Source organism: Hippoglossus stenolepis, chromosome 12 (assembly GCF_022539355.2).
Source record: "Hippoglossus stenolepis isolate QCI-W04-F060 chromosome 12, HSTE1.2, whole genome shotgun sequence".
Taxonomy (NCBI): domain Eukaryota; kingdom Metazoa; phylum Chordata; class Actinopteri; order Pleuronectiformes; family Pleuronectidae; genus Hippoglossus; species Hippoglossus stenolepis.
In genome coordinates this window covers 16,868,887-16,894,962 of record NC_061494.1, presented here as the reverse complement: position 1 = coordinate 16,894,962, position 26,076 = coordinate 16,868,887, and the positions used below count along the sequence as shown (strand labels likewise).

At 41.2% G+C, this 26,076-nt stretch overlaps 4 protein-coding genes and 1 long non-coding RNA gene across 9 annotated transcripts in view; 2 read left to right on the top strand and 3 right to left on the bottom strand.

Moving 5' to 3' along the window:
- Positions 1-1,922, bottom strand: part of ctbp2a (C-terminal binding protein 2a) — a 62,114-nt gene extending 60,192 nt beyond the window's left edge. Inside the window, exon 1 of the mRNA XM_035172569.2 lies at positions 1,575-1,922. The gene's annotated coding sequence lies outside the window, so the exon portion shown is untranslated. The remainder of the gene's footprint in view (positions 1-1,574) is intronic.
- On the top strand, positions 1,911-10,883 carry LOC118118976. Its single transcript, XR_004698037.2, has 4 exons — positions 1,911-1,969; positions 3,060-3,148; positions 7,741-7,806; positions 9,915-10,883. It is a non-coding gene; the product is annotated as an uncharacterized LOC118118976 (long non-coding RNA).
- Positions 9,406-11,145, bottom strand: tex36 (testis expressed 36). The gene is made up of 4 exons (XM_035172583.2): positions 10,880-11,145; positions 10,650-10,799; positions 10,410-10,484; positions 9,406-10,296 (listed from the first exon to the last, which is right to left on the bottom strand). Exons 1-4 carry the CDS (start codon positions 10,898-10,900, stop codon positions 9,934-9,936), a joined length of 609 nt encoding a protein of 202 aa, XP_035028474.2. The 5' UTR covers positions 10,901-11,145; the 3' UTR covers positions 9,406-9,933.
- An 833-nt stretch (positions 11,146-11,978) lies between these two features.
- On the bottom strand, positions 11,979-14,696 carry si:ch1073-143l10.2 (uncharacterized protein LOC565165 homolog). Of its 4 annotated transcripts, XM_035172892.2 has the most exons (8): positions 14,550-14,696; positions 14,297-14,348; positions 13,887-14,062; positions 13,734-13,797; positions 13,581-13,665; positions 13,262-13,335; positions 12,465-12,716; positions 11,979-12,374 (listed from the first exon to the last, which is right to left on the bottom strand). In XM_035172892.2, exons 3-8 carry the CDS (start codon positions 13,984-13,986, stop codon positions 12,290-12,292), a joined length of 660 nt encoding a protein of 219 aa, XP_035028783.2. In that variant the 5' UTR covers positions 13,987-14,062; positions 14,297-14,348; positions 14,550-14,696; the 3' UTR covers positions 11,979-12,289. The 4 variants fall into 4 exon arrangements, with proteins under 4 accessions (XP_035028783.2, XP_035028784.2, XP_035028785.2 ...); XM_035172893.2 differs by lacking the exon at positions 14,297-14,348 and having other exon boundaries at positions 14,497-14,696; XM_035172894.2 differs by lacking the exon at positions 14,297-14,348 and having other exon boundaries at positions 13,887-14,045.
- An 829-nt stretch (positions 14,697-15,525) lies between these two features.
- edrf1 (erythroid differentiation regulatory factor 1) lies at positions 15,526-25,785 on the top strand. Of its 2 annotated transcripts, none has more exons than XM_035172310.2 (26): positions 15,526-15,831; positions 16,031-16,163; positions 16,966-17,174; positions 17,724-17,790; positions 17,876-18,001; positions 18,135-18,259; positions 18,364-18,511; positions 18,810-18,911; positions 19,007-19,128; positions 19,415-19,526; positions 19,783-19,930; positions 20,021-20,132; positions 20,551-20,662; positions 20,775-21,053; positions 21,163-21,234; positions 21,327-21,474; positions 21,604-21,795; positions 22,036-22,236; positions 22,354-22,572; positions 22,770-22,996; positions 23,110-23,268; positions 23,374-23,523; positions 23,743-23,896; positions 24,414-24,538; positions 24,663-24,835; positions 24,932-25,785. In XM_035172310.2, exons 2-26 carry the CDS (start codon positions 16,080-16,082, stop codon positions 25,092-25,094), a joined length of 3,729 nt encoding a protein of 1,242 aa, XP_035028201.1. In that variant the 5' UTR covers positions 15,526-15,831; positions 16,031-16,079; the 3' UTR covers positions 25,095-25,785. The 2 variants fall into 2 exon arrangements, with proteins under 2 accessions (XP_035028201.1, XP_035028200.1); XM_035172309.2 differs by having other exon boundaries at positions 21,601-21,795.
- The last annotated feature ends 291 nt before the right edge of the window (positions 25,786-26,076 follow it).

Here is a 26,076-nt window from a genome sequence, read left to right as displayed (position 1 = left end):
CATTTGCCTTGGGAGGCCAGGCATTCATATCTGAACACATGCAGCCCACAAAGACGTGAGAGGAAGTTCAACCCCCAGCAGAGTTGAAGGCGGCAGATGAGGGGAGGGATGTGGAGAGGCGAACAGGGAGGGTTTTGTCAGTAGGAGTGGGAAATCCCAGAAAAGTACATAAACAGTAACTGATATTTTGGGGGGAGGTTAAGACCCTCTCCATAATCTCGGGTTTAAAGCAAAAGGCACGAGATAATCAGATGTTCCAATAAGATGCAAACATCTTGAAGGGTGCGGGCCGCCGCCTGCACGTCACTGACAAAAGGCTATTTCTCCGCGGGCAGGCTCCTCTCTTTAAGTTCCCCCTGGTCTGTTGTGACAATGCCCAGGAGGGGGGGAGCGAGCAGATGTCCGTTGCCAGCAGCACATCTGCATACAGCCTCAGTCCCCACCCCTTCAGTGGCCAGACAATGGGGCCACCCTCCTCCTCCTCCTCCACTTGAAGCTTTCTTCCACAGGAGCCTCCAAATGCAGTAAAAAAAAAAACTGAAGAGGGAGAGTTGGCTTTTTCAGAAAGCAATGACACTCTGTGCCTGTCAAACCTGTGAAAAGGAAGAATTCTCCTGCTGTTGGAAAAGGTGCAGGTTGCTCATGTGGACGCCTGATTGGGTCACTAATTAAGCGCTCATTAATAAGTGGGGTGATGTGGCATGTTCAAACTGGATGTGCTTGGTTATACACATGCTACCCAGAAATGCTGCGGCCGCATTTGCACCAAACTTTTGGTTTCAACTCTCCAAGTGTTAATCTTCTTTAAAAAAAAAGGTATCAAACACATAAATACACCTTTTATTAAAAGTAATTACAAAATAAATCACTCATAATTGGATTTTTAATCTGTTGACCATTACCTTGTAAGTGCCCGGCTCATTAGCGAAGCTTAAACTCTTTAAGTGTTAATCAAATATTCTTTAAAAGGTATTAATCATATAAATACACATTTGATTAAAAGGCTATCGCTAATGAGAAAGTAAACCACTTACTATTGATCCCTATTGGTTTTTTAATATGTTCAACATTAGCTTAGACGTACCCAGCACATTAAAAAAACTTTTGCTTAAACTCTTCATGTGTATGTAAGATATTCTTTAAGGTATCAATAATATAACTATTGATTTATAAAGAGGCAATATTGATTTGAAAAAAAACACTTATTGTTGATCTTAATATGTTCATCATTAGTCCTAGAACTTTTGTTTTACCTCTTCAAGTGTATAGCAAATGTTTTTTAAAGTATTAATCGTGCGAATATAGATTTTAATGAGAGGCTATCGCTAATTAAAAAATAAATCACTCATTATTGCATCTTTAATATGTTCACCATTATCTTGGAGGCTCATTAGGGAACTTAATAAACCTTATTCCCACATCCCCATGAAGAGTATCGGCTAATGTCTGCTCCCTCCCTCCCTGGTCCCTGCTCGCTGATGGCGCAGGGACACATGGACTAAACTACACACACACTCACACACACACACTGACACACACTCCACATATTTCCGCCACCTTCTCGATAATCTTACCTCGGCTGGATGTTCACTGGGACTTCAGGCTTCGGAGGCTCCGCACATAGCATCGCAGGCTACGCATTTTTCCGAACGCTCTCGCCCGTAGATGATGATCCACCTTCAGATGATGTGAAGAGAAGGAGAAAAAACTTAATCCTGAACCGCGAGCGGGACAATATCCGGGCGCAGGGGGAAAGCGGCGCCCGGTGTCGTGCGTTGTTTAGCGCGCGGGGGAAGTAGCCTCGGTGGTTGGTGGTGGTGCTGGTGGTGGTGGTGCTGGTGGTGGTGGTTATCCTGCTGTTTACTTCAGAAACACTCCTCTTCTTTTCCTCCTGCCACAACTGAGAGAGAGAGAGACACTGAGTGAGAGTGTGTGAGGGAGAGAGAGAGAGAGCGAGCGAGAGAGAGAGGTGTGTATCAGTTTGCTTTTCCCTTTTTTCCTCCCTCTCGTTTTTGGAGTGAGGCGGAGCCTTTGCCCACTTCTCCCTCGCACACACACACACACACACACACACACACACACACACACACGGATGAGACACCTCTCGCAGTTGTTGATGCAGACGGGACAGTGGGAATATTCTAGAAAGCAGATAGACATGGTGTTGTGACATTTTTCCCTTTAGCCTTTTTCTTTTCCTTCTGTCCCCTGTAACTTGGAGACTATAGCAAAACTTTAGCTGAACACACAACACACTGACACTTATCAGTTAGCCAACTGTGATCAGAGACCCGAAGAGATGTATTCCAGACTTCTACAACTCTAGAATTGTGTGATTGTCCATATTATATGTTAGCAAAAATGATGATGAAAAAGATTAGCTTAACACAATAAGCTACCTTTAAGGTTTTCTCATTCCAGGCATGTTATGAGTTAGTAGTGCCTCAACAGTTTAGAGTTAGGAGGAATTATTACTAGCTAACGTTACAATTTCGTTAGCTACCAAACATGTGCTTATGTTATTCGGCTGTTAGTGTTATTAGCAGTACTGTACGTGTCATGTGATCTAGTGTCAGGTCGAACGTCACGAAACTTGATTGTTATATCAACATATCTAATTGTCTTCAACATAAAAGTCCATAGATAATAATAAATGAGACTGTTATGTAAACTTAAATGTTTACATAGATATTTACATATGACGTTTTATGTAAACTACATATGTAAATTTACTTAAAAACTGGAAGTTAGGTTTTCACTTTGGCTCTCTGCTTGAACTTACTAACAGCTGGTAAATGCACCTCAAGGACCTCCTTTAATAAATTGTTAAACTAATAATGGATTTAGTCTATTTCTCACACAGATTATTACAGTAATTTGGACCATTGGGGAAACAAAATTTACACAAACTACTTAAATGAAAAATACTAACAAAAAGATTTGTTGGACAGAATTTATTTTTGGTTTAAAGGGAGGGGGGGGTTGTGTTTAATGGACTTTAGTTTCAACACTCAACTGCATGTTGACTCAGTGCATTTTTTTCCCCCCTCATGCTACAGGTGCAGATAGCAGCGACTGCAGCTGTGCCTTGATGTCATGCTTAAAACATGCAATCTACTGCCCTCCCTTACGTTTAGTTCCAGTCTCAGTAAGTAAACCGGTTGTGGACCCTCCATTCATTCATATAACACATAACACGGCGCAGATGGCAGGGAGAGTCGTTGGATTTCCCGTCATTTCACTCTCTGCATAGTTTCCCAACACCTCCAGTGGTCCAGTGTATACATGGAGCTTTCCTCAAAGACAAATAAAGCAATAGATTAATCATTTACATAGCTTCTGTTGCTGTGAACTCTGTACCATCTAGTGTGTGGTCCCGGGCCTGGGGGCTCTTGGCCCTGTCCGAAGAGCATTTTTTCCCTGTGGCCATTTTGTCTCCCGCACAATGCAGCTACTGGGCATGAACCCAAACACTCCAGTCCAACGTCGGCCACCAGGGAACACCAACAGAAGCATATGTTTACTATGGCAAAACAGGGGATGGATGACAGGCCACTGAATAAAAATAAGCACATAGGCCCATTAAATACAAACCAAAAACAACAGTCAAACAGTAACAGGACAGTTTAAAGGTTTGGAACATTATTTAATATGCAAAATGACAAACATGTGTTGGTGTCCTAATTCACCAGATGAGTTTTTGTTATGTCCTTCTTCATGTCACTTTTAGAATAAGAACTGTTTAAAATCGGATTTGTTGCTTTAGATTTAATCCAATAAAAGGCTGTGTTTATATTACATTTTTGCTGGATTTCTTGTAGGTCAGAGGTATTCCATTTTCTCCCTATTCCCATTTTTACACTTCTACTTAATTATGTGATAGAACAACACCAGAGAAGTGTCTTGAAAAGATATTGGAAATGTATTCAAAACATTTTCACCATTTCAACACTAAATAACAATACATCATGATCATTTTAATGGATGAATCTGGAGCCCCTGGCTGTGTTCGCATTCCCCCTTTTTGAAAACCACTGCTGCTTTAGTTTATTTCTCCCTGCACATTTAAAAGCGAAATACTATATTATTTACTGTATATTATAATCCAGAATGAAAAACATGCAGTATGGCTTACACTGTGTCCCACTGGCATACGAATCTGGTTAAACCAATACAATGCTGTGGATTATTAAATGTTCTTTATATCAGGGTTTGATAGTATGATTTGCTTTTTGTTTATACAGTAGTTGTTAGAGGATGACAGTCAACACACACACACACCCTCTAATCTTTCCACTGTACAGTGGGTATTTGAGAGGATCAGTAGTGTGCGACTGCATATTTCTGCAGAGAGACATTATTTCTTCCCTCAATTCCTTCTGGCAGAGATCTGAGTGTTTGACCTTTTTAAAATGCAAAGCGATTCTCCTACTCCAGAGAGTGAACGGGAGGCTCATGATTGTGCTACTAAATTTGAGGGACTTAATGCAGTAACTCACAGGGAGAGGAGAGCTGTTCTGCACCTGCCGAAGTCTTGACTTGGTTACGGGGATACAATAACACCTCCAAGGGTTATGTTAATCTTTAAAGACGGGTTATTCTTATGCTGCCCCACTCTTTGCTTCATTGGAATGAATATTTCACTGCAACCTTGAATCACACTCTCTCCCTTAAATCACTTTATTGCATATCATTTCCTTTTACTCGGTCTGTGTGCTCACCACAACACATAGGTCACTTGCCTTACAGTCTCTTAAAGCAAAATAAAACTGTGAAGATCTTCATTCAGACAGTCCGTTCATTCATCCATCTATTATTCAGTCAAATAATGCTACTACTCAGAATAACTCTGTGTAAATCACCATGGTAGATACCCCTGTAGCCACAGTACCTAGGATTTTATATTAATATTTAACATCACTTCACATCTTTCATCCTTTTTCTTTGAGGAGGAGAAGTGCCGTTAATTTATCATCAACATCACCAGCAGAACACTTATCATTATCAGCAGCAGAAAAGAAGAAGCGGATCATGTTAACGGAGACTTTAACATCTTACAACACACTCTACATACGGGATATTGTAATGAGCGGCTCATGGGAGTGTAATTTACATTCGGTAATAATGTCAGATTGTGAAGAGTGTGCCATCGCACTGTAAGTACCTCATCCACCAAGTGGGCACACAGTTCATCAGCATGTATTTTAACACAGCTTTTGAGATGGAACAATATGATTCAAACAATACCGCTCTGACCGCGCTCGCATCTAATTATACTCCAGCACATTATAAAGCCTCTGACACAGTCACAGCAGCCTGTAAAAGACACTGGCGCACTTTCGCTGCCTCCAATAGAATGCAAATGAGACAGATTTACCCCTTTGACTGGAGAATAAGTGTGAAAACAGTTAATTAGACTTGTTGTGAAGTCTCTGGATGTTGTTTTTTTTTTTGCTTCCTCCTACAGAAACAGAGCACCGTGAATGTTTATGTGAGACAAAGCAGTTTCCAAAGCTGACTACAATAAACTGTAGAGATGATGTGCAACGGAGCAAAATTCAAGCTAAATTGTCTGAAGCGTCACTTTGTTTCATTTGCCCTTGTCTCTCACAATTAGAGGACTGTCTCAAATGTGACTCGTTGACGTCATTTTTTATCAGGGTCCTGAAATAACAGCCTCCATTTCATTCAAGTAGGAGAGACCGCATGAAGAATCAGATTATGTGCGGTGTGTGTGTGTGTACGTGTATGTGTGTGTGTGTACGTGTACGTGTGTGTGTGTGTGGGGCCCAGCTCCTGATCTGTGAATTGGGACAGATCTATCATTTTACCTAATGAGATCAAATTGCTGTGATGTGGAGGTTGCGAAGGAGCAGAGCAAATGAGCTTGTAAAGTAGTGATGAAATACTTGGTAATATTTCCACAAATATGGAAAGCCAAAGTGAGACACTGCTGGAGCTAAGACGTGTGTTGCCTGTGCACTGTCGCCCCTTACTCTCCTAACACAAGATCAGGAGTCCAACTGATTCTGCTTGGCATTTAGGAAACATATTAAATACACATGGAATAACTGAAACCATTCCATTTGTTTCTAACTCGTTTTAGTACATTTTTGCTAATTAATCACAGCAAGGCTCACAAACTATGTGTGAAAAATGAATTCATCCCAGTATAAACTATTTTCTTGTTCTCTCTCGGGAGGGTTAGCTGAACAGACTGCTGCTTGAAGGTCTTTGTTTACAACCAACCTAATGTAATTATACTCACCACCTACACACAAATTAGCATGCAAACTGTGTCGGAGGTTTAAAAAAATACAGGGAGGAATGTGATTTTAGTGCAAGGATAGGTCTGCTCATCTGAGGCAACGTCTCAGTGCCTCGACGCCGCGATGCCAGGCGGCTAGACGGCACCGGTGCATCATGGGAGGCCGGAGCAGGACCGCGGCTAACAAGCTCCCAGAGTTAAACACGCATGTACAGTGCAGAGAGACGTTTCAGCATGGGGAGCGCTTATCTCCACTGAACAAACTGGAGGGATGGGAATGTTCTCAGGATGTTATCATGTCCTCTGTGGAAATGAGATAGCCAGCCACCTTTATCGCCACCCTCAGACTCTGAAGGGCCCATGACCATTACAGGAACAAGGACCAATAGGCTGCCAGGGGACTCTAACCAACTGGCTGCCTGAAAGAAAAAAAGAAAAAACAGACTGCCTGGGAATTGGACGGATTGGAAGTTGAATGAGTGACAGGAGATTGGAAGGAGACTTGCTGTTGGCTAGTTAAACCCAGCCAAGGGAGTTTAGAGTAGCTATTTAGACAGGATGCTGAGAGCTAAAAAATTGACATGTAACTCATAAAGTCATACGTGAACCATGACACATTATCAAAAAGGATAAAAGAAGAGAAAAAAAAAAAAAATCTAAAGAAATCAGGGAAGCCGCATGTTAGTTATAATTGGCAAAAGGATCTTTGTGATATGTGATTTAACGGCAGCATCTCCATGGCAACTCTCCTTTCAAGTCCAAAATGAATAGGTAATGGACAAAAAACGCACAAGTTCGTAATGTCAGAATAGATGCCAAAAACTGACATGAGGAAAATAAAGGTAGATTCTTGTTTGACAAAAGTGATTTTGCTGTGCACACGACGGAGTGTCAAAACTGTACAGCAGCCTCAACACACACACACACACATACTTCTATCTTAGTGAGGACCCATTGACATGATGCATTCCCTAGCCCCTTAACTTAACCTTAGCCATCTCAAATCACCCTAACTTAAAACCAGGGGTTCGATGTGCCTGTGTGTGCTGCGTTTTAATCCCAATCTAAAATAAACCTGATTTTAACCATAACAGTAAGTCTTATCATTCAAACAGCCATTTGAGGGCCAACCAAAATGTCCTCACTTTCCAAAAATATCCTCACTACGCTCAAAATGGTCGTCCAGTTGTAAGAACAAGTATACACCCTCACAAACACACCCTTACTCTTACCATTTTCGATTAACCTAATTTACCTAATTTTGCTGTCCCCGTAAGGAAGACAAGTCCCAACAATGTGACTGTGTGAACAGATTTTGGGTCCCCACAACATGAGTAATACCTGGACCACACACACACACACACACACACAATGTACCATAGCAACACAAATCTTCCCTCTGTCGCTGTTATTTTGACTGTCTGGCAAATCCACCTCTTGTTTTCAAAGCATTTTTTTCTCCTGTCTAACAGGTGCAAAACCTCTCAACTCCGCACATCAAAGAGACACATGCACCTGCGAATAAATCACAGCAAATGGTAAGAATCCAGACTCGGGCCTCCCAACACCAAAGAGGTAGGATTCAAAGTGTCTGATTTAATATTCATGAAGTGCAGGGCTTTGGCGGCTGAATGCTTGTTTACGGAGATGTGTCTTTTGTCCTTGGGAGAAGGTTTGATATTCCACCAAGAAACTGTTATTTACAAACCGCGTGCTTGTGGTTTTGCCTCGACGTGATAAAACACATACATACTCGCCTAACACGGTGTGTATACACTGTACGTACACTACACACCCCCACATGTACTGACTTAGATTGACACACCGGTTCTCTCCTAAGAGGTTCTCACTCCCCTTGTGAAGTATTAAAAGCCGCATACTGCTCTTCCAGCAGAGCTAATGAGAGCTTGTGATTATGAAGTGTCGGTGGCTTCATGTGCGGAGGAGTTGTTCAAGTTGTGGCAAGTCCAGAGTGAAGAAGTGTCGTCTGAAAACTGCACCCACAGGGACAGAGGTGGCAGACAACCAGTAGACGCTATAGACGGAACCAAATCAAACACAGGCACTGGTGTGGCTCAGCAATAAACACTTCTTTCCTTCTTGTCAACACCTCCGCACCTCTTTAAAAAAGTGTTTTAGATGAATTTAAGTATTATCGGAACACCAAATTAATTTATTAACAGCTGTCCAGGCCTGTGTTTTGGTGTCATGTGGCAATGAAAGGGTTTAAATAGAGCAGGTAACCTAGAGCAGGTAACCAGGTGCATGTCTGACTCCAAGGTAAGCTTGGAGTCAGACATGCACCTGCATCCAAGAATCAGTTATTTTTGGTTGATGCGATGAGCGAGATCCTCTCATCACAAAGGACGGCTCCTCCACGGGGATGTCTCGCAGCTCTCTCGCTGTATAAAACCTGTACTTCACCTTTTCAGAAACGAAACAACGCCTACAAGGTCGGCCCTGTATGTGGATCAGCTAATTACTACAGCTGAAAGAAAGCTTTTGAGATAAAAAAAAAAAAAGAAAGAAAAAAGAACCATCTCCCCGATGAGTACTTAAAGAAAGAAAGCAGCTGGTCAGAACATACTCTAGGGAAAACATCAGCTATTGGAGTGGTTGAGGATACTTTTCACTTAAGTGCTTTTCTCTGAGCAGTGTTCGCTGTCATTCGCTCCCACGCTTCCTCCTCCTCCTCTCGCAGGGTGGCACACATACACTCACACACATATCCCTCCCTTTCATCCCCAGGGGTGAAATAAACCCATGCATCATGACTCAATTCAGTCTTAATTTATTTCACATGGTCTAATTTAATGTCTTCGTGTTCATATGCAATGATTAAAAATAACCGGATTCTTTTTTTTAATAATTATTTACCCCCACGTTTCCCCTCCCTGATCATGCACATTACTCAGGGGTTTTGGTTGTTACATTTCTCACACAACTTGGCTGCAGAGCAACACAGTGGATTGTGATCAGCATTAACAATAACTCATGCAGGCCTGCTGCCCTCTGCTGGCTAAACTGTGATATCCCACCAGTCCAGATCCTACAGTGGACCCTGCGATAAACCCACTACAGTATTAATCAAAAATGATCATGTGCATCTACATAGGCAAAAAATAACAAGGTTTCACTTCAGGTAAATCTGTTTCCTCTGCTGAGAAATATTCTTTATTACGATCTAGCATTTACAACAGCAATCCGTCAAGGTGCAAGCACAACTGACTTTTAAAGGGGATGGGGAAATGGCACTCTGATTGGTTCATTGCACGTGACACTGGAAAACCCATCCATGATTGATTACGAGACTGATGGTGCACTCGTGTGGTGTTAATAATCAGAAAAATGTGTTCGTGACTGGAAAAATGCGTCTGTATGCCATCTCCAGTCAGGAAAACAACTCAGAAAGTTGCCTTAAATTTTGGTACACAAGTCGCAGAGTTGCTGATGTCATCACTTATGAACCTGTTATACTTTTACAGTAAGCTCTACATAGTAGTCTGTCCATCTCACACAAGCACATAACTTTTAAGTCAATACAGACGTTTTTATGATTAACATGCACACATTAAATTATTCATATGCCTGTCACACCTGATTTGCTCTTTGTTAATATGCAAATAATTGAGTTTTTATTTAACAGCTGAACCATCCAACAACGTTCACCTAATTTCCTTGGCAACGCCATCTAGTGCCTCAGACTGCACCAGACTGAACAAAGAAGTTGCTGAGGAACTGATGGCTGACTGCTTCTGCGGGGTCTCTTCGAGGTCATGGCGTCCAAACCACAGGAAGTGCTGCCCTGCCCGTGCTGAAGCTGCCTCTGCAGCCTTCTGCTTGTGGTTGCGGGTGAACCGGCTGTAGCCCGCTGGAAAAGCAGCAGTCGGCTTCACCGTGAAGTCTGTCTCGTAGGCTGAGACGTTCCCTCCAGTCTCTGATGTGCCGCTGTCAGCTCCATCGGGGCAGAGGCTGAAGTGAGAGTTTTGCTGCTTGCGTTCGTCGGGACACTTTCTCAGTCCCACACCCTGAAGTACACCAACATGACACGGAGGCAGAGAACAAATGTTTTCCTTTCAAGCTGTGATATGGTGATAGGTCAGAACATTTTGTTATGCTGTGTATTTCTCTTCATACTCACATAAGTGAAGACAGCAATGTTATCTTTTAAGGAATGCTTGTTGTCATGGTCTGAGAGTGGATACTCCCTGGATTCCTGTGAAGAAACACATGAAGAAAAAACTCAGACAGTAAAACAACTGAACACAGAAAAACTGAGAAGGCAGTTTTTCTAAATTTCTTTGATATGAAGTGCAAGGGCCATGACAGAAGTGTGTATAAAAGAACCAGTGATACAAAATCATCTACTGCACATACACACCTGTTGACTTTTCCATTTAGGATGGCGTTCAAAGCTCAAAGCCTGAGGCAACGAGGATTCAACCTGACTAAGCATGATCCCAGTGCTTATACAAGTCCGAGGGTCTCGCCTCTCCTCTCCTTTACTCTCTGGCAAAACTGTGTGAGCAAACTGAGAACAATGAAAAAGAAAAGCTGATTATTTGTTCAAGTTTTAACTTGATGTTGTGATTAAAATAAAGAATTTCTTACCCATTTTCCACCAATGCTCATTGAAGGTTTTTTTCCACCTTTTCCAATTTTTATCGACTGAGTGATTTCACCAACGCACCGCACACATGCATGCACAGTTAAACTTAACTGAACAATGCACAACACTGGTCACTATGGAAACAGGCTCCAAACAAATAACCTGGACACTGAGCTCAATTTGTCACGGAGATGTGGAACTGGAATTCTGACAAAAAACAGCTTCCACTTACTTCCAGGATAAATAGTTTACTTTGATTCACAAATCAAATCAGTCAGATAAAACACAAAGATAAAAGACAATAACAAAGTAAGAAACTAGGCCGAACGAATAACCAGGATTTTTGATGTGTAGAAAAGGCATATAATATGGCTTGGATGGATTAAACATTAAAGTAAACATGATAGGGATCACAGGTAGAACATATAATCGGATCAAAGACTTTTTATTTGATAAGTTTATTCAAGTAAGAATTGGGGCCGCTTCATCAGGAAGGTATATGGTGGAATATGGTATTCCTCAGGGCAGTGTCATTGATCCAATATTGTTTTCCATTATGATCAATGTCACTAAGTTCAGGGTGACATTGGGTCGCTCTTTGCTAATGATGGAGCCTTGTGGAAAAGGGGAAGGAATGTTAAGAAAATGTCACTTCCAAGCACTTCACTTCAAAAATGTCACTTCACAGCAGCAAGGAGTTGCTTAGCCACAATCTTTGAGTATTTAGCGATAAAAGGTAGTTTTGAGATGGGTCTATAATTTTCTAAAATCATGTGATCGAGCCCAGGCTTTTTTAGAATTGGCTGAACACTAGCAGTTTTGAAGTAATCTGGAACATTACTGTTAAAGATTTATAGTAACCAGGGCACAAGTGTTTCCGTTACGTTGAATAAAAGCTTAATGGACGGGTGTCCATTGTCCCAACTAAGCTTTTATTCATTCGTATTGACGGATGAGTTCTGCACTTCAGCAATTGATGAGATTAAATTAATTCCATTTAAAATGTATTTAGTTGATTAAATAAAATCAAGTGTTTGAGAGTTACAAGAAAATGTATCTTTGATGGATGACAAAGTCAAGGAGGGATAATTCACTAAAACAAAAAGTTTAGTTACTTTATTTTTCACAACAATACATTACAATGACATATTCAATTTATCGACAACTTATGAAATATATAATATAATTTTACAACTTATATTGAACTTAACTAGCTTTATTTTTTTATTTTTAATACAATTAGCTATTCTAAAATGTGTTCAAATGTAACTATTAAAGATCCTGGGTTAGGATTTTGCAAATAAACATTGGCTAACATTTTTGGAAATGGTACATGGTCAATAATACCAAGCACTGACTGAAAAATGGTGTAACTCATGAATCACCTCAGATGGTGGGGGTTTTAAAATTCTTCAGTGAGACGCGTCGACAAGTAATGATTTTTCTTTTTCCTGTTGTTGGAGGTGCTTCTTCAGCTGTTTGGCCAAACGTTGCCACCTGATGAAAACCAGGAATCATGGACCACTTAATAAAATCTCCAAAACCGTGCTAACTCTTATTTTGAGATCACACATCCACCTCTCTTACCGTTCCTGTGCATCGTTGTTCTTATTCACCCTGTCAGCCTCCTCCCTCTTCTCCTCCATCCATCGCTGCAACAGTTCGTCTTTCTCTCTCCGAGCCTGCGTCAAAGTTTCCTTTAGTCCTTCCTGCTCCGCTCGCAGGGTGGCCAACTCTTTGGACTGACACTCCAAGGTGAATTCAAATTCTGAAAGGGTTGCCTTCAGGGTGTTGTTCCCTTTAGCCAGGGTACGTGCCTCTTGATGGTATTGGGACACACTGAAATAGCAAAGTAATGAAATAATGATTTATTTTACCTCTAATCTTTTCAATTACTTTGACTCATGTAGTTCTGTCATTATACAACATTTTTACGTCAAAACACACATTTATGAATAATTTTTCAAGATGACCATTTATAAATTCTTCAACATGATGTCTAATAGAGTAAAGGATTGTATCAAAGTTAGTAGGTTGGAGATGGAGGCTGAATTTCGTATTTATATTTTATATTAACTTCCTTCCTTGCATTACAAATGTATCGGCCTGATAAGACAACACTGACTTTTTAGACTTTTTTAGGAGTTGAAACAATAAAATTAAACCTGTTCGCAAGGTAAATAATTTATGTCTGCAGGCCTTTTACTTTTTAAACATGTAACCGTCTTATATTTGATGTTTTTTCATTCTATCCACTCTCGACTTTGTGAAAATAATTTTCATACAGTGACTTAATGCCTAAATATGACCAAACAAACATTGGGGCATTACTTTCTGTTTCTGAAGATCATATTTTATGATGAATATGGTTGTCCATAACATACCGTGACTGCCAGTACTGCAGCTCAGCCTCTTTCAGATACAGGATGCTGGTCAGGTCAGAGACGGTCTGAGACAACTGGGGAGACAAAAGAATGAGTTGACTAAACTGTGGATAATGGAAGGAGCGATGAGTTCAAAGGTCAATGCCTGAACACACAGATGATAATGTGGTTCAATTTCTTTCTCTGCTGTAACTTCCTGGCTTTTAGATTATTTTACAAGTTTAAAACCACAAAAAGCTTTTTTCTGATGCATTTATTTAATTACAGGAAACTGATGTTTGCACAGCTAAATATTGTTGATCCATATTATTTTATCCACCTTTTCTGACAGGTGCTCAGTCTCTCTCAGCTGCAGATGAAGGATTTTAGTGTTTTTTCCAGCTTCTACTCCATCTCGCTCAGAGCTGGAAAAAAAAGTTTTATAAATCAAGATGAACAAATGTTGGATAAAGTGGAATTCTGCTTTTCTAACCTGTTAAACTGAACATCATCCAGGATTTGTTTGCGGATTTCAAAACGTTCCTCCAGCTGAGACACTAGAATGAAAACAAACACGTGCTCTTACGGTCTGAGACAGTGAGAGCATCGATGTAAAAAGCTGAGGAAGGAATAATGTTGATCTTACGTGTCGTAAAAACACCGACATGAGGCAGTTTCTCAGTTTGGTCTCTCTGCTGCAGTCGAGCACGCACGTGATTCTTCCAGTTGGCCATCTCTGCGGTCATGTGATCCGTCGTCTGTGTAAACCCGGTCAACCCCAGCCGCACTTCGACAATTCGCGCGTCTATTCGTGATTTTACGCTAAATGTCAAATAGGCCGAAGACAAACGTTGACAATTAAAAGATAATTTGTTGTGGACGATTGATTTTATTTCCACACAAATATAACAAACATAATGAAATGGAATATCATATATATATATATATATATATATTTCTGAAAATTAAAGTCAAAGTTCACTACTTTCTGATTATTGGACTCAAAACTTGGTGATTTTAAATATTATTTGAGGTGACACAGATATTTCAACTCACTCTTGTTCATGTTGACCCCCACTGTCTGCATGTCAAGTTTCAAAAGGTTTTACTGAACAAATATTGAGAAAATGAAAGACAAAGTTTGCTACTTTTTCATTATGGAACTCAAAACATGCTCACTTGCCTATTTTCTTCGCCAATGACATTTACCGTATGTGAACAAATAGACACGCATACATTTTCAAAGTGCGGCTTACTTCACAAACGAAGGGCCACATGACCGCAGCTGTTCATTGTAGTAAACACTCACTTGTCCCCAAAATGGCTCCTCAACTGCAGGTCTGCGTCGTTTTCTGCTCTCACTTGACAACACACATGACTTTGTCGTGGTTAAACATGAACTGAGTGTTAACACAATTGCATTAGAATGGAAGTGAAAGGTCTGCAACAAAGTTTTCACAGCTCCTCCCAGTTCGGTTTAGATAGAGAGCTGCCTGACATTCCATCCACTGTGTTAACATAACACAACACATTACCACATTACAACACGACACAACATTACACAATATAACAGAACATAACATAACATAACATAACATAACATAACATAACAGAACATAACATAACATAACATAACATAACATAACAGAACAGAACAGAACAGAACATAACATAACATGAGATGACATGACATGACACAACACTTCATAACACAACGTAACATAATTCAAATACAGTAATTAACAAAAATGTGTAAAGTATTTACTTTATATGCTACTTGGTGCTTGTATTCAAATACTTTCTCACCTTCAGATTAAAATGTACTTTTTGATGTGAGATTAAAATGTACTTTTTGATCTGAGAGCTCTACTTATTCTGAAAAGTAACATTGTATAAACACAAAACTTTTCCATAAATATAATGTATTGCTATGGATAAAAAAACCCAATGACCCTTGTAAAGTACATAATATAATCTTAAAAAACTAATTTTATAATCTGAATCTGCACTTTAGTTTGTATCTTAAGCTGCCAAACAAATACAATGCAGTATAAGTAGAAAATGGAAATACTCCAGAAAAGTATCAAAATATTTCAATTAATTTCTTTCCTCAATGCAAATTAAATGTATTAATCTCGACTTTAACTGACTTCAAACAAACTTTGTTATTGTTTTATTATATAATTTAAAAGAAGACAATAAGCACAAGCCAAGTCAGTGCATTTCAAAATAAAAGCCACCAGAACAGAATGTACTCAACTTTTCTAGAAAGAGCAGGAGCTGCCAACTCTTAGTACTTCCGGTTCATTGCCTTTATCGATACATCGCTCTGACTGAGATTCAGCGACATGAGCTTTATTTTACACCACTAACAGTTAAAATCCATTCTTTGTATTTTACTGTAGACTCGGGATGAATTCCGGTGGTTTACAGGGAACAGAGGAAGAGTTTTGAAGCTGAAACAGGAAGTTGTTGTTCACTTGGACCAACGTGTGCTCTGACAACAACAGATGGAGAGAGAGAAGCTACAGGCTCATTTAAACCCTTAAATACATTTAACTGAGGTTAACTGAGCAACAGCAGCTTCTCATGTGAGTGTCATTTTATTCCAGTGTTGTATATTTACATCTTGTTTGGTTTTTTTCACAGCGCTACGGCTCAGCGATGCTATTTGGATTAGCTAGCCTGCCAAAGCTAGCATAGCAAACTAAAGCCATCACTAACACTTGATCGATACTGTTGTCCTTGTCCGTCCTCCATCTCATGTCTCCTCCGTGACAACCTGTGCAGGCTGGCGGGTTGTTGAGGGATCAGCTTGATCCACGGTGCTGTGTCCGGTATGAGCTCTGGGGACAGGGAGCCTGGGACCCCCTGGGACAATGTGAAGGAAGAGCCCACCTGCTCAGGTGAAAACAGCAAACATGTAAGTAACAGAAACATGCTTCAATGATCTAACATGCTAATCTAACTAGCTTTATATGGGTTAGTTAATGTTGTGTGTGGATTCATAAAGTCACTGTCACCTTTAGTGTCAAATCCATTTACACAACTGCCAACGTCAAAGCCGGATTAAGCTCCTGAAGGGGCCCGGGGCTAATATTTCTCAAGGGGCCCCTTTAGACCCCCTTCAGACCTGGTATATATATATATATTCTCTTAGCTGTGTGAATGCAAATCATGACTAACAACCCTCCGCACATCCTTTTCCTGCCTGTTTGCACTTTACTTTATTTCGAAAATGTGAACTGATACACACACGGTGCAATAACTACCTTTGAATGTATATAGTCTCAGTTTTGTATTGTATTGTTTTTGACTTTGTTTTATAGTAAGCTCTCTTTTACCTTTCTTTTATATTTATTTTGCTGAGCTGACCAGTTTCTTCTTGTCCAACACGCTTGTCCAACCCGCTACAGTTCCCCATTAAACAATTTTTTTCCCCACACATTCTGACACAACTGTATTGCCAGACTTGCTAAAAACAACATAATGTGGTCAGTAAGTAAAGTGGGGAAGTAGAATTTTATTTAAGATTTTGACAGTTTTTTGCAACGATCATGGCCTCCTACAGGGATGATACTGTCTGTCAAGGGGTGCATCATTCCAACAACTGCATATACATTTTACACGTGGAAACCATGGACAATGTTTTGCACCATGTGAAAAACCTGAAATACTGTCTGTGTTCTCTGATCTATCTAAGTCATGATGTTTTTATTTTGTAGGAGTCGGCCATATGCTCAGGCAGCACTGAAATTAAGAGCTGTGCCGTGGTAAAGTACTCAGCCGCCCCTCCACCGACCAGCTATGCCTTGCTGCAGGAGAAGACCGACCTTAAGCTGCCTCCCGCCAACTGGCTGAGAGAAAACCCTCAGCTGGGCAGCGCGGGAACCACCGTACTAGGCTCCAGCAGCAAGAGCAAGCCTTTTTCTAGGTATAACATCCTGAATAATACTATTACTACAACTGCTATGTATTACACTAATGTGAGGCTGTTGTGATCTGAAAAGTTACAGAGTGCAGTGTGTGCTGCTGAACTGTTTTGCATTATACACAGAGGTATTATATAATAATATAATGTTTTGACCACTCTATTTGTTTCAATAAGGCAACACTAAGTATTATAAACACCTCTGGTTATTCAGTCAAAGTCACAGATTAAATTAGAGGCTCAACGCGTCATGCTTTGTGCTCTGCTTAATTGTGGAAACCTGCTGGGCAGATGGCCTCTGTTGATGGTCAGAACGCACTCATGAAGACTGATTGTTACTCACTGCTCTATTGACTTCACGCGTTCTACATTTTTTCAATAACTTTACAAAACTATGACTGGAAAACTTCTCGCTGCATATCTGATAGCAGAGAATCATTGTGATTATCAGTGGATAAACCATGGATACTGATAAATCATTAGAGTCTGACCTTTATCCATATTACCATTTGCAAACACTGTTGTGAATAAGTTCCTTTTCTTCTTTTGTAGTTTTGGGATGGCCTACGAATTCATTGACTGCATCGGGGACGATGTTGACGTGGTGTCAGACTCTGAGGTTTGTGGAGCCGCTCCAGCGCTGACATTTGTTTCTGAAACATGTTCATACAGCTGTCGTTAACATTGTTTTCTGTCAAATTCAGAACATCAAGAAGCTTTTGAAAATTCCCTACAGCAAGTCTCACGTCAGCATGGCCGTTCACCGCGTCGGGAGGACCCTGCTTTTGGACGACCTGGACATTCAAGAGCTCTTCATGAAGTCTTCTCAGGTAGAGCAGGGTTTTTCTTTTCCAAGTCAACGAAACATCCTTACTAGGATTGTTGTTCCATGTTTTAAAAAATGTCTTCATGACAGTATGAGGTTAGAGTGATTTTATTTTCCTGCTACGTGTGTTTTCGTAGACCGGAGACTGGACGTGGCTAAAAGAGTTTTACCAGCGGCTAATAGATGAGAAGTGGCAGAGGAAAAAGAAGAGTAAAGAGCACTGGTATCAGAGAGCCATCCTGTCAAAGTTCCTCTACTACAGGTGAGTTATCTCTTTACATTGGGTGTAAGTTTACACTTCTTCTTGTGCATCTCTCTTTGCCTTGCTCTGTCAACACTACGGCTCTAACACTGTGTTTCTTGCAGTATAAATGGTGATGGAGCTGCAGAGCCTGTACCAGACAACCTGAATGAAGGGGAGGTGGAGAACGAGGCAGAGGAGTTCAGCTCTACATGGCCCACCTCCTTCACCAGCACGCCGTCTGAAGCAGAAGAGTCAGACACTGCCAAGCAGGTCCGAAGAAATCTCTGAGAAATATGAAATAATGTTGGGAAAAATCTCAAAAAGATATCATTAAAAATACAATCAAGGTCTGAAAAACCTAATCACTGAAAATAATTAAGTGAATTTATAAGGATTTAATCCGTTGTGTCTCCACAATTTTTCTGTACTTAATGTGATGAAGGGTTTAAGCAAATAACTAACCAGCGTTTTTTGACTTAGTGGCTCTTTGGTGAGTGCTAAGCTGATAACTGTGGGATGTTGGTTTGCACTACTTACACTGACAGTGTTGCTTCTATAAAACGTGTAGGAAAGCGTTTCTTTGGACAGCAACTTTGCTCTGGGCCAAGTGACGGCTGTACTCAAAGAGCAAAACCTCCCAACTCTGTTCAACGAGGGGGAAAACAGTCAGGTAACACAAACGTTTACAACCTTCTTTCAGTGGTATTTATGACTACAGGTGGTGGCTTATGGTTAATATATCATTTGATGTTGTTTGTTCGACAGGGTTTAAGAAACGACTTTGTGCGAAACATCATGTGGACGTTCGAGGATATCCACATGCTGGTCGGATCCAACATGCCTATTTTCGGAGGGGGTCGTTATCCTGCCGTCAGTCTGAGACTCAGGTTGGAATTAGTTTGTTCTGATTCAGGATCTGAAATAAATGTTCACATAGAGAGAAAATAAGAATTTTAATTATATAACATGTCTGCGTCAACAAGATACTGAACATTTTTCATAAAATATGGCTGTATAATGGATGTGGTGACACACACTACGTCTCTGCACAGTGATGATAGATGCTGGGAATTGTTGTTAGTAGGTCAGGTTTTAATTTGGTTGAGCTGAACTGTAAAGATAATACATCCAATTAATAATAATAATAATTCCTTCTTCCTCTGTGTCTTTCAGGGACAACAATAAACCAATCAACATTCTGACAGGTATCGACTACTGGCTCGACAATCTGATGTGCAATGTCCCCGAACTGGTCATGTGTTTTCACGTTAATGGCATCGTTCAGGTGAATTGCTGCTGCCTTTTGTCCAGTGTTGTTATTATCCAAGTAATTATTGCCAAAGATGATGTTTCATTGTATAATCTGAAATTGTTTTGATGGCAGTGAACATTTTTTAAAGGTTCTATATTTTACAATTTTCTGTTTCATTTGAGTTTAAAAATCCCTAAGAAATTATGGGTTTAAGTACCAAAGACTGTGTAGTCTTAGGGCCTGTTTATTTAAAAAAAACTTTTTCATTGTTTTGTGGTTTTCCCTACAGAAATACGAGATGATAAAGACAGAGGACATCCCTCATCTGGAGAACTCGAATTTCTCCACGAGGGTTGTGAAAGACATCGCCCAAAATATTCTTTCCTTCCTAAAGTCCAACTGCACCAAAGAGGGTCACACCTACTGGCTTTTTAAAGGTGGGAGACAAACAAACAGGAATTCTTCAGTCTGATCACTATGTGCCTGTGTTTCTCTATGTTTTCTAATTTAACATTTTGAACCCACAGCCAGTGGGAGTGACATCGTGAAGCTTTATGATCTTACTACCTTGTGTGAGGAGGCTGAAGAAGGGAAATGTCAGAATCCCTTCACTCTCCCTGTGGCTGTGTTACTATACAGGTAAGAATCTTATAAAGACTCAGCATTAGAGCATCTTTGTTCGACAGGATTCCTGCAGCCGTGACTTCTATTGGAAAAGTAGTTAAATTTGAAGCGTTAAAGTCCAGGGCTGAAAAATGTCCTCATATCCAAAAAGAGATTCATAGAAAGCTTGAGGCCGAATCTATAAATGTATTGTTGGAATTCAGGTTTAGTCAAATCCTCAAAAGGTTTGCGAAAGTTAACATTATTTGAGTCAGTTTAAGTAGCAAGAACTTTGTTGTTTCAATATATAATAAATGCAAAATATTTTAAAATAGTAAATAAATTAAAATGTCCGTTTAAGGGCAACCCTTGTAAAATAAAACATTGTTTGCAGGTGAGATGTGTTTGAATCAGCTGTAATGGATTCTCGTCTGTTGTGTGTTTTGTGGCGCAGAGTGGCCAGCAACCTAATGCTGAAGGCGAGACAGAACAGGAAGCACTATGGCACAGTCCGAACGCTGCTCTTAAACTGCGTCAAACTTCTGGATCAGGAGAGGCATCCGCAGGTAAGAAGAAATTCTATGTTACAATAAGACAGAGGTGGCAATTTATATTTAGACGGCAGAGAAAGTAGAAAGTGAAACTCTTTGACTGAACCTGATCCGCTCTGAACCTCAGATCACCGCCTCAGCCCACTACATGCTGTCAGAGCTGTTCCAGCTCGACGAGCCCCCTGAGGAAGGAGGAGAGTCGCTCCGGGCCGGCGGCTCCGAGGACAGCTACAGCGACGAAGACAGGGAGGAAGACGAGGAGGCAGAGTTGACGGAGGACAGTGATGAGAATGGCTCCTACAGCAACTGCTCCAACCCACAGGATGACAGTAAAGCTGTGGCTGTTATTCGCTCTGTAGGGGAGCTGTCTGTGCCGGAGAAATACAAATCTACCCACCAGATCAGAGTGAGCGCGTCTACAAATTTCTTGCTCTTTCCATCACACAGACCTACAGGGAGAGAGTGGAGGGAAAAAAAGTGAAAGAAGCTAATTTTATCTTTTCAAATCTCTGCAGCCAAGTGGAGCTTTCCCCGTTTCTCAAGACAAGGAGGAGCGATGCAGACACGTCCTGAGCTACGTACTAAAGGCAAGTCTCCGCATGATGTTTACATACAACATACATTTACATACAACGATGTGTCACCTACCAGTTAATAATCGCTGTGATACACAACACAGGGCCTGAAGGCAGTGGATGGAAGCATTAAGAAGGAGAGCGACCTCCCAGCCGCGGACCCCAACACACCAATCCCTCTCAAATATGAAGACAGAAATGCTATTGGAGCCTGCGCCTCCGAGAAAGGCATCTCTCTTCTTCTTGAGACAGGTCAGTTCTCAGTCCTTTTTACTAACTGATGTAATACCGCATAATAAAACAGTGAATATGGAAGTGTTATGTCATACACTGTCTTCTTACTTTCTTACAAACGGGCTATGATCATGTGTGTGTCAGCAGCGGGGCCCGTGCAGGGCGACCAGAAGCACCTGACGCGCTCGGGGATGATCCCTGGCTCGTGGCAGCACCACATGAAGCTGCAGCTCTTCCTCAAAGCCTCCAAGGCCTACTTTGTCCTGTCTGATGCCGCCACCAACTTACTGAAGTACGGCCGAGCTTTGCGCTACATCAAGCTATCTCTGCAGTGCTACGGTACGGTTGTTTAACTTCAATTTAAGTTGTTTTCTTTCGTTCTTTCCTTGTTTGATCTCTTTCTAGCAGCCTAAATAATGTTTTCACAAAGCAAATATTAATCTAAAAACAGATCAGGTCCTTTCACTAGATTGTGCATGAAACTGCTCCATAACTTTCCAAATTATGTGCAGCATAATAATAACAAAGTCATTCAAACTTCAATTTCTATTTCCATCACCTTCTGCGGTTTTCCTCCAGATGCCTATTGCTCAGTGAGCGGTACGCAGCACTCGCAGGTGCTGCAGTTCCACAGCCAGTGTCTGTCTCTGTGTGGAGACATCCAGCTGATGTTGGCCCAGAACGCCAACAACAGAGCCGCTTACCTTGAGGAGTACAGCTACCAGACCAAAGAGGACCAGGAGATCCTGCACAGCCTGAACAGAGAGAGCAGCTGCCAAGGTCACTCACTGAAGACAATCATACACAACACACAATGTCCAGCTATGTTGCCTGATTTATTAAAACTAGGGGTAAAGGCCATTTCATTTGTCAATCGTATCCTTCTCTACCCTTCAGCCTTCAACATGGCAGCAGACCTGTCGATGGACCCGGAGTACCAGCTGTTTGTCAGCAGTAAATGTTACGAGGCAGCATATGAACTGCTCATCTCCGAGGCTTTGAAAGATCAGGAGTCAGATCAACTGGCTCAGTTGCTCAGACGGCTGGGAAACATCCGCAATGAGATGGGAGTGTACTACATGAACCAGGCGGCAGCCATGCAGACTGAGAAAGAAGGTATGTCGGGTAGAAGTTGAAACTCTTAACAATGACAGTGACCGATATCCCAGAGTAATAGGGACAGCTTGCTTTCCACTGCACTCAGATCAGGAAAGAAATACGGACTAAAACACAACTTTAAAAACTGATCACTCTTACTTGTGTCTCTGTCCATGTTGCTGTGTCTAATCAGGTTTATCTTTCTCCCTCCCCAGTAAAGAAGTCTGTGTCCGTAGCAGAACAGGAGATGTGGAAAAAAAGTTTTTCCTACTTTGAGAAAGGTATGAAGGACTTTGAAGCCATCAGGGACAGCACCAACTCGGCCTTGCTGCTGTGTAACACTGGCCGACTGATGAGAATCTGCGCTCAGGCTCACTGCGCCGTCTCTGGCGACCAGAGCCGAGGGGAGTTCTCACCTGAAGAGGCACTCTACTACAACAAGGTGCCACGTCAAACACTTATCGTCTTAATTATTATTTGTTCCTTTGCAATTTTGCTGATCTTTTTATTTTTCGTCTTACTTTATCTTGGACTTTTTATCTTATTTGAACCCAGGCCATAGATTACTACTTGCGGGCTATAAGGTCACTGGCAAACCGAGCGAACCACCCACTAGTGTGGGACAGTGTAAACTGGGAGCTGTCCACTACCTACTTCACCCTGGCTACACTTCTGCAGGACTACGCCCCACTGTCCAGGAAGGCCCAGGAGCAGGTGCCTGTTTTAACAGATTTTCACATTTTGATTATCAGTCTCTTTTCTTCAAATCACTAGATCAGTGATTACCATCTTTCTGTTTCTATCATGTGTTTTTCCCAGATTGAGCGAGAGGTGACGGAGGCGATGATGAAATCCCTGAAGTACTGTGACCTCCAGACTGAGTCGGCTCGTCAGCCGCTCTACCAGTACAGAGCTGCCACCATCCACCACCGCCTGGCCTCTATGTACCACAGCTGCTTCCGCAACCAGGTGGCACATCGTGAAAAGAAATCGTATTTATTCTGAATATCTGTTTGCTTTTCGTACCAAACACTCGTATGTCTTGGCGCACTCTTTTGATATAGACATTTGTTTGATCATGCTTAAAGAAAAAGGAACCACAGACTGACTGGAATAGAATTGCTGGTGATGCCTCAGTATAATGCACACTGACGGATGTCTGTGTTCCTGGCTCTAATTGTGTGACAGGTGGGAGACGAACACTTGAGGAAGCAGCATCGGAGCCTGGCAGAGCTTCACTACAGCAAAGCTGTTTGTTTATTCCTCAGCCTCAAAGATGCGCCCTGTGAGCTGCTCCGCACGCTCCTGGAGAGGGTGGCCTTCGCTGAGTTCACAATGGCAGGTGAGAAAACAGTCTATTTTCCCATCTCCTTTTTATTAATAAAAACACGACACAAAAAAATCTGAAACACCGAACAAACAAAATGACAAAAAAGTGAGACAGCCTTATAGCAACACAAACACAGTTTATGATCCAGCCCAAGGAACCTAAAAAAGTAAAAAAACATTAAAGGATACAAGAAGAAACTGTTGATTATATTCCATATATCACTAGGGTAGTTATTACCAAAACAAATATTAAATGCATGTGTCATTCATGTGTTACATATATTCAGCCTCAATGAACCGTTCTCACCTTTCCTAGTATTTTTAATACTTATTCTAAATTGATGAATTTTGAAGGAAACCACCTCACCAGCTTTAAAAGAAAAAATGTCTCTTGATTTCATAGAAAATCAAATAAATAATTCCACAGAGAAAAAAGCGCTCTGTTGCGTTGCTCATCTTTTTGAAGAAGAACCTCAGTAATGTTCAGTCCACAGCCTCCTGCAGTGATGTTTCACATCGTGTTTCCACAGGTCAGAGCAGCAGCGGGGCGAAGCTGAAGAGCCTGACTGGAGCTCTGGAGATCATGACAGAAAGTCGTCATGCTTTCCAGCTCATTCACAACGAGCTGAAGGAGGAGGAGGAGGAGCAGGTCGAGGTCAGTTTTCTTGGGACATGCTCTCTCGTGCTTATTCATCTTCACAAAGCTTTGCTCTGTTGTCCTCTCTCCAACACGTGCTGTCACATTGACCTTTCCTTCTCCGTCTCTCCTCGTGCTGCAGCCGAGTGAACCACACCCTGAGGACTCGGCTCAGTCTCCTGATGTGGCCACCGGTCCCACCTCAGGACTGAACCTCCAGGAAGTGATGAAGTTAATCGGCGTGTTCGAGCCGAGCTTCTCCTTCCTGCTGCTGCAGCTCATCAAACTGATGACGACGATGAAACGGAAACCAAGGTGAGCGAGAATCCAAAAACTCTTATTCTACATCCAGCTCTGTATACATCGAATATCCTTTATACCTTGACTATGCTCACTCCTGTGTGTTTACAGCAATAAAGATGAGGAGCTGTTGAAAACATATAAGAATGTCTACTCCAAGCTGCTGCGAGCGGAAAAAAACGCACCTCTCCTCAGCCGGGTCAGCGTCTACAAAGACCTGCTGCAGCAGCTGACCCCGCAAACAGGAAGTGACGACACAGGTACACCTTCATGATGACGAGGAGGACACTCTAGACTTTGACGCTGCTCCCCCACACCTTGCTGGACACCCAGACTGAATTCTTGGGAACACCTGACAACTGTCTTCACAAAAAACTGACATCAGTATTAACGGACTCATCCTGAGGCAACTGTCTGACTCTGAATAACGGTTTCAAAGCTAATTTCACCTCCTGCGCCTTATAAACAAGTTCATCTTTTTATAACATTTGCATCACAGGTTTTGATTTGTTCATTTTTTTGTTGTAAATTCGAAATGTGTTATTTAATTGTCTTTATTGCTTACGCAGTTGTGATTCACCGTTAAACCTTCTCTCTGTTGGATTTGTTGAGTGCATCCGCCATTAGTAAAATTTCAAATTACACATAACTACTACATACAGGGCTTAAAAATACATATATCGTTCGGCAAAGGCTCAGAAAAAAATAATACATTTCACTATAATTGTTATATTTGATATTCAGTAACACAAGTAATGCTGTGAAAAAGGTGTGGTTGAAGTTTGACAAATTGAAATAAGCTCAAAGTAGTTATTTGCTTTCCAAAAAAGAAATGTGCAATACTTTGGCAACATCCAATGCAAACTGAAGAGTTTGTCCACATGGCTGTTTGTATGTATGTATAAATGTGAGTTTATATCAGCATGGTTTGCTGTGACATGGAAATAAAAGGTTTTTAAATTTTATGTGATGAAATACTGTAGATCTTCTGTCCCCCTCATGATTTTGACCTCCGTTCAGACCTGGTAACAACATCCGTCCTCAGTGATTCAAGTTCAGCTCTGATCGCACTCAAATGCCTCCTGAGATCCGATCACAAAAATCCCATTCGGAGGTGGCAACATTCTTTAGCTGTGTGAACGCAAATGCATCCTGGGCCAAATATGTATTTGTATTTTTATGTTTTTTTTTAATTTACATATTTTTATGCATCTCAGTGTCAATATATTGATTTGTACTTTTCTTAAAAGGGTTAA